The sequence below is a fragment of the Ostrinia nubilalis genome, chromosome 8 (assembly GCF_963855985.1).
Source record: "Ostrinia nubilalis chromosome 8, ilOstNubi1.1, whole genome shotgun sequence".
NCBI classification, from domain to species: domain Eukaryota; kingdom Metazoa; phylum Arthropoda; class Insecta; order Lepidoptera; family Crambidae; genus Ostrinia; species Ostrinia nubilalis.
Window position 1 is genome coordinate 15650705 of NC_087095.1, and position 12023 is coordinate 15662727.

General features: G+C 39.6%; 2 protein-coding genes across 2 annotated transcripts in view; one reads left to right on the top strand and one right to left on the bottom strand.

Annotated features, from left to right (window-relative positions):
• LOC135074042 (pre-mRNA-processing factor 17) overlaps nucleotides 1-8878 on the top strand; it is a 30749-nt gene extending 21871 nt beyond the window's left edge. The window contains exon 12 of the mRNA XM_063968349.1: nucleotides 8682-8878. Within this exon, the coding sequence (XP_063824419.1) occupies nucleotides 8682-8859 (178 nt within the window). The 3' untranslated portion in view covers nucleotides 8860-8878. The remainder of the gene's footprint in view (nucleotides 1-8681) is intronic.
• LOC135074044 (5-aminolevulinate synthase, erythroid-specific, mitochondrial) lies at nucleotides 8873-10795 on the bottom strand. The gene has a single exon (XM_063968353.1). The coding sequence runs from the start codon at nucleotides 10553-10555 to the stop codon at nucleotides 9035-9037; it is 1521 nt and encodes a 506-aa protein (XP_063824423.1). The 5' UTR covers nucleotides 10556-10795; the 3' UTR covers nucleotides 8873-9034.
• Nucleotides 10796-12023: the final 1228 nt, after the last annotated feature.

Consider the following 12023-nt stretch of genomic DNA (forward strand, 5'->3'; position numbering starts at 1 on the left):
CTAAGTAATCAGTTGTGGTTGGCTGTAACGTAAGTAGGGCATGCATTATTCGTTCGATATTGATATTCGAATATTTCGAATACTAAAATTTGTGGTATTCGAATACTTCGAATAAAACGATTTTTTCGAATACTGCTATTTTCAATATAATGTAAATTAAAAGAAACACTTTTTTGTCTATAATCATTTTAATAAGGATCAATTTGCTTAATACAATCATCTAACTTCAATAACTAGGTACTTGAAAAAAAAAATGCTGCTATCGAAAGTCTTCGAAAAAATACTGTTCAAACGAATGAAGCCCCACATCGGTGATCTGATACCTGAACACCAATTTGGTTTCCGGGAAAGACACTCCACAACTGAACAGGTCCACAGAACCATAAACATCGACTCTGAAGCACTAGAAAAGAACCGATACTGCTCAGCTGCGTTCTTGGACATAAGTCAAGCCTTTGACAAGGTCTGGCATAAAGGGCTCTTGTACAAACTGAAACAGAACCTCCCATGTCCGTTCTACGAAATACTTAGGTCGTATTTGAAAGACATATGCTTTGAAGTCAGATCTGGAGACTCTGGTCTTGCCATATGCAACATAACGTCCAGTATACCCCAGGGTAGTGTCTTGGGGCCCGTGCTATACCTATTGTTTACCGCAGACCTGCCAACAACTGCAAATACATTCACAGGAACCTTTGCTGACGACAATGTAACAATGGCAACACACGACGATCCAGTGACGGCCTCACTCTCACTCAAATCTGTGCATGTTCATGTAACCTTCACTCTCAGAAGAAACTCCTGCCCACCGGTTAAACTTAATGGTATCCAAATACCTCAGGCTGAGTCGCTGAGGACGTTAGGTATCTGGGCTTCCACTTGGACCGCAGGCTAACCTGGAGAAAGCATATAATATGGACAAAGAGGAAGCACCTAGATGCCAAACTAAAAAACATGATGTGGCTTGTCGGAGTCCAGTCACAGCTGAACACCAGTAGTAAAATGATGGTCTACAAAACTATCCTTAAACTTATCTGGACCTACGGGATACAGCTGTGGGGAACAGCTGCCAACTCCAATCTCAACATAATCGAGCACTTTTAGACAAAAGCCGTACTTTTGATTTACCAAATGCCGTGGTATATCAGCAACAGGCTCATCTATCAGGACTTGCCATTGCCCACAGTCAGAGAGGAAATAAAGAGCCACACACTCCGCTACAAGGATAAACTTTGAAATCATCCAAACTCATCAGTCCAACAACTCATAACCATTGAAGGCTTCCTATTCAGCAGACTGCAAAGAGCTAGTGTCAGGAGTATCCTTAGTAGATTTTAGGACAGTTGAGAAACCGGATGCCCACTGAAGGCAACTGAGTCACTGGACTCCTGCTGATTTACTACAAACAAAAGATCTCAGTACCACAGGAGATAACAGCTACACCATAACACTAGCACCATTGGAAACCATATGCCTGGCACTTTAACCTTTTTCGCGAATACGAGTATTGGTTGGCACTTGAAGGGATATCTGCGATTGCGCGCACTTGTCCATTCATCTAACCTTACCGCTAACTTCTTGCCTGCAGTTTTAATAGTTTTAAGTTTTATTAATAAATTTGCGGTCAGATATTTTTACAATTTTTTAATAGGAAAGGCGTATTCGTATTGTTCGAAAAGACCGAATAATTACATAGATGCTATTCGAATAATAAATGTGGCGAATATCCGAATAATATGGATATCCGGATATCCGAATTGCATGCCCTAAACGTAAGCCAGCTCACCTCGCCTCTCGCGCACGTTTAGCCAAGTCTGCGCGAGCGCAACTTTCTCCTGCGCGCGGCCTCGTCTCTCAATGAAACACATCGCTGTTGTCCTAAACCGCGAGGATTTCATGTGGGTTACTTTTATATGCTGTTAAATGTAGTGGCCTCTCACTCGGTGGACGGACGATCTGGTAAAGGTCCCGGGAAGCAACTGGATGCGGACGGCGCAGGGCTTGACTTCTAGATGTTGAGGAAATCCTTGAGGGAGACCTTTGTTAGGCTGCTGTGGACACCTTTTGGTTAAAACGAATGCTGTTAGTTGCACATAATAATGACACAACATTTAGTAATGTGACTTTATTTATTAGAATGTAAGCTAATATTAGGTTACTTTTGCTAACCGAAAGATGGAGAGCCAGTCACAAGATTGCATTCTCCAGAAGTCGTTGGTTTAATATAAATATCCTTGGACATTTTACACTGCGCTTCTAGTCCCAAACTAAGCAAAGCTTGTACCATGGGTACTAGACAACGGATATAAACATACTTAAATACTTTTTTTTTGTAAATACACACATACTTATTATATACATAGAAAACACCCAGTCCAATACAAACAAATATGCACACAAATGTTTGTACTGTGCGGGAATCGAACCCGCAACCTCTGGAATAGTAGTCCGTTTCGAACCAATACACCAAACGGTCGACAATATTATCATATTGATAGCAGATTATGTGGAAGTAAAACATGCAATGCAACGCCGACACAGCACAGATTGACAGGGAGACTGGGAGAAGGACCCACTAATGATGATGAATTGGTCCAATCATGTCATCATCCGACCCTCTTTAGGCCATGTTTTGTATTAGTAGCTCCCAGGATACCGGCATCGCATGCCGCATCCTCCGAGGGGAGTAATAATATTAATTTAATTGAAAATAAGTTGCATCAATATTCTTATTGGAATAAATTAAAATTCTATAAACGTATGGCACCTCCATCCATCAGAAAATTGGTGTGGTGATTCTTTAAAACCTTTCTCTCCTTTGACAACCATCATAGAGTGGCACTGTGCCACTAGAAGGCCTAAATAAAATTGTAGTTTGTTTTGGGGCTGTACAGCCAGGAAATCCCAATTTAGTAGGTCATTCATTACTCTTAACGTGAACTCGTTTATTATCTGTTTGCATTGAAAAGTTTCGGCGGCAGTGCAGCAAAATAACATTGACATGACATTGGTTATAAAGGCATTACATAAAAACTTGATTACCTTTTTAAATTATTTTGAACAGAATTAACAATTTGTTTCCGTAGAGTGGTGTATAAATAAATAATTACCAATTTCTGAATTAATCAGCTAATCAATCTACTTACTTGTTTTTTGTCTGTGAAAATGACTCTTTGTGGTTTTTGTTTCACTCTTAATTTCGCTGTGAAAGCTAATTTAAATTTTTCATTGTTTGCCGAAAAATAAAAGTAAGCCGCTTCAAAGTAGTTAAGCTTGTGTATTTTAACTAGATATGGGATTGGGAAGTAAAGTGATACATTATTTTGCCGTAATCAGCTTAAATAGGCTGTATTTGGGGCAGAGGTCATTGTGATAGTGTCTAATTAAGTAACTTAAATTACTCTAAATTAACCAACTTAATAGATGTGTCCCTAATAACTTTGATAAACTAAATAACAAACTAAAACGAGTCAAATTTTTGTATAATAATAGCACCTGTTTCAACACATATTATTGTATTTTATTGCGACTTCAAAATTGTCAAGCAGTATGTCTTGTTGTCAGTATGTTATGTATTTAAAATTCGGTAAGGTATTTTGCCAACTCCTGAAAATTTTCTCTTGACAATACGATTATGTAGTGCTAAAACTTAAACAGTTATCTAAAAGATACATATCAATGGCCTCATTTATTAATGATTTATGTAAATTATTCATAACAATTATTGTTTTGTTTTTTTTTATCGTTAAATTGTCAATACTCTTTGAACTTGTGATAAGACGAGCTCATATCGGTTTTTTTTTTAAATTTAGATCATAGGTAGATCGCTGTTAAGAGTTCCCAACATATTGTTTAGAACTGTGTCAATAAAATAGGGAACTGTAAAAAATATCGCTGTTTAACTGTTAACAACAAATATTTCAGTTTTATCTTGATAAATAGTAGTTTAAGATAAACTCTAACCATAGCGAAAATGTTTGGCCAACTGCCTATGTCGAGGTATTGTGTTCCAACTATTGTAATGTATTCAAGACCTTGTGATATTGACCTGCATTGTTTTAACTATTCCAATCGGTCAATGTTTCGCATTTAAACGTATATGTTAATTAAGTTGTATATTTATTATGGCGGCTATACAAAGATGAAACTTCTGGTGACCAACCAACTCATCTCTACATTTTTCATACCTTATTCTATATCAAAACTTAAGTTATTGAAGTGATCAGCAGTGACTACTGCAGACTTGAAGTAGAGGGTCTCGCGCGCTTGATTCACGGTTTTTTCGTTGTCACACTACGGCTTTACGTCCTTCTATCTTAAGTTTCAGCCAAATGACGACGTCCACTGCTGGACAAAGACCTCCCCCGAGAGTTTCCACGGCGACCGGTTCTGCGCTTTATTTTTTTAGTTGTAATCTTTAAAATTACCGTGATAGTGGAAACGGTTATTGTGATACTTTTGTCAGGGTCAGATAATATTATCTGCCTCATTGACTAAAGCCAATGGACAATTTTTACCTCTTCATAAGCAGATATTTTTGTTTCTTCTTCTCAACTGAAAGTTTCAAATTATGGGTAGGTATGTAGGTAGGTATGGGTGTGTGTACCTGGTTTGTCATCCCAAGTTGTATCTCCGATAGTTATTGAAGTCTCGTGATTGTAAAACAATATGAAGAATCGTGTCTCGTACGCGTGACTTTTCGGATGTTGTTCCAGAAGTCACGTGATGTTATACAACGGACAACGATGCAGCGTACAATGGCGGACGCGCTGTTTATCAATAGACGCACGTCGTGTTGTAACTTTCGTTAGACAAAACAATATATTTGGCGGTTCACGATTTAAATAAATAACATAGTAACGCTAGATGGCTCTAGCTCAGGTGGTTTTGAAAACACTTGTTATGAATTGACCAGATGATGGAAAATGTCTGAGGAATTAATATCCCTCCTAGTCTCCTAATTGCTCATAAGATAGGCCCCCTTAATTGATATTTCTTGTCCGTGGTGCATATATTTTCTTTCGGTTCGGCTCGGTGACTCGGTCCATGTCTGTGCCTTGTCAGCTCTATATTAACTTCATTCAGTAAATACCAGAATGTACTGGTTCATTGGTTACTGCAATGGTAACATCAGTTGTCACCACAACCCTCATGATAGAATTTCAAGAAGGTTTTATGTTAGAGCGTTTGTTCTCGGTGCATTAAGATAGGAGCTCGTTTCCTATAGTTGTCATTATCAAATAGACTAATTAGTTCTGAATAGCTAGTTATAACTTAGTCTGCACAAGATTTCCTTAATGTCGGGAAGAATTTTCAATCACTAGAATGTTACTTACAATAATTTTCCCGAGAGCCATAGATCTTTTTCCAGCGAAATTAGGTAAATAGGTTGGTACCACAATTCTTTAAGAATGTGGAACTCTTACGAATCAAAGTTCACGCGCGTCAATAATGCCTAAATTATGCCGTGTTCGTAAGTCCGTCTCCTGATTTGAATTATTATTTACATAATTTTGTCTCCACTACAGTTTTGTAATCGCAAAAGTATTATCTTTCTGTGATAAAATGCTCGATCAATAATGGTGTTGACACTCTTTGTATGTTGTAGCTGTATCGTATGTTCTGAAGAAGCCATGTGACGTGATCGTGAACTCCATAAAAATGCACATATTAATTGAATAATTAAAACTTTTTAATGTTTACTAATTATGTAGCACCTATGTCATTAATTTAGGCTTGAGACGTGGACCAACCAAACAAAGACTGCTACATTTCTGCCTGTCATTAGTTTTTGCAACTCATTGCGACGAATTTGATGCCTTGGTTACAGAAATTTTTAAAAATACATTTGAGTTTTCGATTCCAACGTATTATTACGGGCATAGTAGTGTATTAGCAAAAAGTACAAAATCATCATCCCGGTAAATAAACTATGTACAGACTACAATGTCATTCATTATGATATGTTGAGATGGTAAATAAAATTTAGTTATTTATTGCCTGTATCGGTGTTTGGTTTAATTTTTAAAACAAGTTACTTTACTTCTCGGAACTGTATTCATGAGCGAACAAGAAACGCAGTCTTATTAAAATTTCTACGAACAGAAAACATTTATTGCTTTGATTTTTCGCTTCTGGAAATATGCTTTTGTATGAAAGTTGCGTTTGTATGTTGTCTTAAAATTGAAATTGAAAAAAATTTTAGCTGCCACAATTTCCAAAAACCAATCGAAGTAGGTAAGGTATACTCAACTGAAACTTGCACAAGCAGTTTCGACTTAAATTGAATATCAATGATAGCCCCCCACGTGCCCCCTATTGTCCGGTATAGTTGCCAAAATCAAAACCGCTTGGTATGGGCTCTAAAAAGCGTCCGAAAAAACCTATCTATTATTCTCTCTGTGGCGATAGTGTCGTAAAACCATTATCCATTTTCAGGTGGGTATTACCATCGCTAGATTGAATTTCTAAGAAGCCATTGTATAAATAGATTGTTCCAGACAGATTGAATATTGTTATTCAGTTTCAGACTTAACTGTTTATTGGAATTGGGACATTCGGGGCCGATGGATGATGCCTTTAGCCAGTGTGATCGTGCGCATGTATTTGCAAGTAAAGGTTTTCAATTTAATTTCTCGATTGTGCCAGTCACTTCATATTGCATCATAGAACATTTTGCGCGATTTTTAGAGATAAATGTGAAGTAGGCACTTAGTTACGCTTGGATAGAATTAGGACGCTCTAGAATGGTGTAGGTACTTAGTAATGTCCAGAGGAATATGTACTTCTTTAGTACCTATGCTAACTTACTAAGCTTATTCCTGACTTGCAACATCATAAGCTATGTTAGAGTTGCTATTTATTTGAAGATTCGTAGGTACTAGTATTTGTGGTGTACCTACAGGTTGTAATATTCGCGTTAATACCATAAAAGTAAATTTTTTGGAGTGGTTTCACCTCACCCCTGGTCTGTTGCCTGAGCTCCTATCATGTCTATAGCGTACAAATCTCTATGAATCTAGCCTCGTGTTTTTGTTACTAACTTACATGGAAGAATAATTTGTGCTACAGTCTATAGGCGAAGTAGAGACTGCTGGCGGTTGTTTTGAAAGTGAAATGTAGAAGACTCTTGTATAGATATCCGATACTCAAAAATAAAGTGTCTCACGTAGAATCTTATCAACATGTGATTCAGAAGTGCTTATTTATGTGAAGTCTAGTGTAACAACCTAAAATATCCAAGTTGTCAGTGCGATATCAGTTATCTCCTTGATTTAACGAAATTCTACTGACCGAAGTCCAATATCGTGGGTTATGCCAAAAATAATAATGGCAAAAACTCAGTAACTAATCTAATTTTGGCAAAAGTAGCGGTTTGGAAACCGATCCCAGTTAATTTTGGGCAGTTTATTTAAATGTTTCAACAATTCATCGAAGAGCTTGTTTGAATGAGTTTGGATTTATAAAGGAGTTTTTTGATTCGGGGAAGTTCATTTAATTCCCTGAAGACTACAATGAACATCCATGTAGCCGGTTGATTGAATGCCATTAGTTTTAAAACAATAGGCGGTTTTAGTTGTTCGTTTCTCCTCGCCTTGGCAATGGCAATACCTACGCGGTAATTGCCAGTCTAACAATAATTAGTCTCCATAGCTAAACCTTTTCTAGAGTTAAAATACCTACTAGGTATCTAGCATTCGTAATAGTAAAGCAATTTGTTGGTAGCCACTTAATTTTTAAATCAGCATGTGTTTGGAGTGTCCAGTATAATTTTGGGGGGTAGGTAGTAAGTCTTCCAGTGACTTGGCGCTCATTAAGCTTGGTCCTCGGGCCAAGTCGCTGGTTTGAATTTTTAAATAGTTTTTCTTCCAGTGACTGGGCCCACCTCTAAGATTCTAGAGTAGATTTTTGTTGATTTGATGTTTAATTTATTAATAAAACATTGAAGGTGATGATGACTAGTCACTGGAAGAAAAACTATTTAAAAATTCAAACCAGCTTGGCCCGTGGACTAAGTTAAAATAGGGCCAAGTCACTGGAAGACTCGGCAGTAAACGGCCTTTCTATTATTTTATTCAGCTTTAAGATTGCAATGCTATTCAGTTTCGTAACTGTAAAGAAAATCCACTTATCGCCGCATGATAATATTGTCATTTGCCACATATTCGAGTTTATTTTTAACGAAGTCACGACTGTAGGTCACGTAACAGCACATACTGTATAACGCCCTATGCGCGTGTATCTTGCGATTGGCACGTGATTTTCTCAATAGCCTCCTGCTGATATAATCGCAGACTTCCGATCTATTTACAAATGAATAATTATTATTAATTATGCTTGCTTGGTAACTTAGATTACATCTCGGGCGATCAAAGCAACATGCGCTTCCGAGGTCATGCGAATAAATCATGGACATGGTACACTGTGTTGGCAACAACTTATGCAATGAACTCTGACCTCTAAACTCGAACTTATGACCTCTATCCTGAATACTTGTCTTTCAAACGAAAGCCATTTTATTCCTGAAGGCAACAAGTGGCTTAGTGTTTTTGAAACATGTCAATATTTGAACTCTATTATTATTTTTACACCCTGTATATCTTTATTATGATATAATTTCAATGATACGATAATACATCTAGGACTGCTACAATTTCAATGTTGTTTTTGTTTTGTTTCAGTTATTTGGTATCGGGCGATGCGGACGGCAAATGCTACATTTGGGACTGGAAAACGACGAAACTATACAAGAAATGGAAGGCCCACGACGGAGTTTGTATATCGACCCTGTGGCACCCTCACGAGCCCAGCAAGATGCTGACGGCGGGCTGGGACGGCGTCATCAAGTACTGGGACTGAATAAAACAATTCATCCGTTTCCACGTCTTTAATTTCCCCTAACATGAACCACGAACCATAAATATTACGATAAAAATAACGCAAATAAACTATACAACATCTCTTAACATTTTTTTTACATTTTCTTTCATGCTAACATCAATTTGTCATGGCCGTCGGCAGGGGGCGGTGCGGGTTACACCTGCATCGGGAACTTGTAAGGCTCCTCGTACGCGATGTCGACCTTGTACTCCATGCTGCATTCCCTACAGGTTCCGTTCTCCAGGAACTGGTTGAAGCTTATGTTGTTTTCGTGGAACGCCTCGGTCAGGGCGGCGACGAGGCTGTCGATCATCTCGGGCGTGTGGTAGGGCCCGGGCGCGAACCGCAGGCGCTCCTCGCCGCGCGCCACCGTGGGGTAGTTGATGGCCTGCACGTAGTGGCCGCGCTTCATCAGCGATTCTGCGACCAGCGCCACCTTGTCCGCTCCATTGATCGGTACCGGGACTATGTGGCTTACAGACGGCAGCTGCGGCAGCCCTGCCACCAGCAGAGACAGCTTCAGGTACCGCACGATGGCCTGGTGCTTCGCTCTCAAGCTCCTGCCCTCCTCGCTAGCTAGGAGCCTGATGGCGGCCAGCGAGCCGGCCAGCACGGGCGGCGGCAGCGCCGTCGTGAATATGAACCCGGGCGCCAGCGACCGCACCGTGTCCACCAGCAGCGACGACCCGGCGATGTATCCCCCGACGTTCCCGTACGCCTTCCCGAGGGTTCCCGACACGATGTCTATTTTGTGTTGAATTCCTCTCTCCTCCCCTATGCCCGCCCCGTGCTTGCCGTACAATCCCACGGCATGAACTTCGTCTACAAAAGTTAAAGCTCCGTACTCGTGCGCTATATTGCACATCTCTTCTAATGGACAAATAGCTCCACTCATGGAATGGACAGTCTCAAATACGACTAGTTTTGGTACCCCTTCGGGAGATTCTTCCAGTAATTGTCTGAGATGGTTGGGGTCGTTGTGCCTGAATATATGCTTCGGTGCTCGACTGTTGCGTATGCCCTGGATCATGGAGGCATGGTTCCCGGCGTCCGAGTAAACTATGCACCCGGGGAGGATCCGAGCCAGAGTTGATAACGTGGCATCGTTGGCAACAAAACAAGAGCTGAAGATCAGCGCGGCAGGTTTCTTGTGAAGGTGTGCTATCTCAGCTTCCAGCTTCTCGGTCATCTGGGAGTTCCCGGCGATGTTGCGCGTGCCGCCGGCGCCGGTGCCGTAGCTCTTGATGGCGTTGACGGCGGCGTCTTGCACGACGGGGTGGCGCGAGGCGCCGAGGTAGTCGTTGGCGCACCACACGGTGACGCGGCGGTTGGCGGCACCCTCCAGCGCCTGCGGATACGCGCCGTCGGCCGCGAGGCGCGACACCTTGCGGAACACGCGGTACGAGTAGTCCTTCTTCTTGGCGCTGATCTGCTCGTTGAAGAACTTCTCGTACTTGTACGGCATGAGCGTCTCCACGATGTCCTCGGTCATCTCCTTGGGCGCCTCCGAGATGATCGCGTTCTCCTTGATGAAGGGACACTTCGTCTCGTCGTTGCCGAGGGAGCGGAAGCCTCTCGAGATTATCGGGCAGTAGTTCCCGTATTGTTTCATCAGAGTTGCTCCGTAATTCCTTACGAAAGCTTGGTTGAGCGATCCCAAAAACGGACAGGGCATTTTATGTAATTCTTGATAACACTCCGAACTCTCACCACACTTGATTATTACGATTACGGTGTACGATGTTTTTTATTTATGTTAAAACGTTGGCTCGCACTGTAGCCGAACGTTTTACAGAGTAAAGTTCAACTGGGGGCTCCTGCTACGGCACCTTTCATTTATAAAGTTTGTGTCGTCATATCGATTACGACCGACTGATGATAACTCACACACCTCACAATTTTGACCATTTCGCAACCACTTGGAGTTGCCATTGTAACGAAAGTGACGTTTAGGAATAGTAACTTTAGTAAGAAAATTGGTAATAATAACATTTTGCATTTTTAGGTTACAGAAAATTTGGTGAAATCCCTTGCTACTGCCCTAGTTCTTAAAATTAATCAATTTAGCCACAATTTTTCATTAAAAATCAATGTAACGAATGAATGAGTGAATGAATTGATGAATGAAAAATTATTTTATGACACATGACAGTCAGTTTAGCCAACATAAAGATTTAACAAGTCCGAATCCACAGATATGGATAGATGCAGCATGTGTCAAAAATTGTATGAAGCCGAGCACAGATATGGATAGATGCAGCATGTGTCAAAAATTGTATGAAGCCGAGCGTGCCACTTTTTAAACGTCATTAGTGTCATTTTAGCGAATTTTAGTGATTGCCGCAACGTAAAAGTAATCGTATCATCGTACTGCATTCGCAAAGTCATCGAATGATATCGTGTGACTCGATTCAAAAATTAATTAATTCCGATAAAACTGATATTTTGTTAAATTTATAGCTAGTCTGACTGTGGATTAAAATAATTTTGTAGCGGTAGACGTTATTCTACAATAATTTTAAATTTTAGTTTTTAAGTCATTTTAAGTTAATGTATTATTATAAAATTTATTCTACATTATTAATTTGCAAATAATATTTTTGTTGTGCCTAATGTTTATGAAAGTAATGATCGTTATTCCATTATGTTAAATAGTACCTACTACTAGTAATTCTTACTTAATTCCATACTTTTAAATATCCTAGTAAGTAAATGACCTAGTTTCATAAAATAAAGACTATTTTACTCAAGCTTTTTATTTTTAATAAATGTGAAAATGCGTAGTTTTGCCAATACATTTTCTTTCATAAAGCTAAGTCAGGTACCTAGTTTTGAAGATATTTCTAAACGACAAAATCTCGGACGTCGTATACATAGACTAGTAATAGTGTATACTGCGATCACTGACCTAACTTCTCGATTTGTATATTTCGACGTCATACAGTGCACTCTGTCTTCCGCGATCACTGATCTAACTTGTTTTATAATTCTTCTACTGCTACTTTATTCTAATTACAATTCTCAATCCGTAAATAATTTCTTCTCTTTTCTCGTTGCTGTTAATTACAATTCTCAATCCGTAAATAATTTCTTCTCTCTACCGTGTTCGTACTACTGTCCTCGTAAAATCATCGAATCCGATT

What these genes read in the sequence shown, in the direction of transcription:
- LOC135074044 (XM_063968353.1), bottom strand. Translation starts at nt 10,555, where the DNA reads ATGCCCTGTCCGTTTTTGGGATCGCTCAACCAAGCTTTCGTAAGGAAT.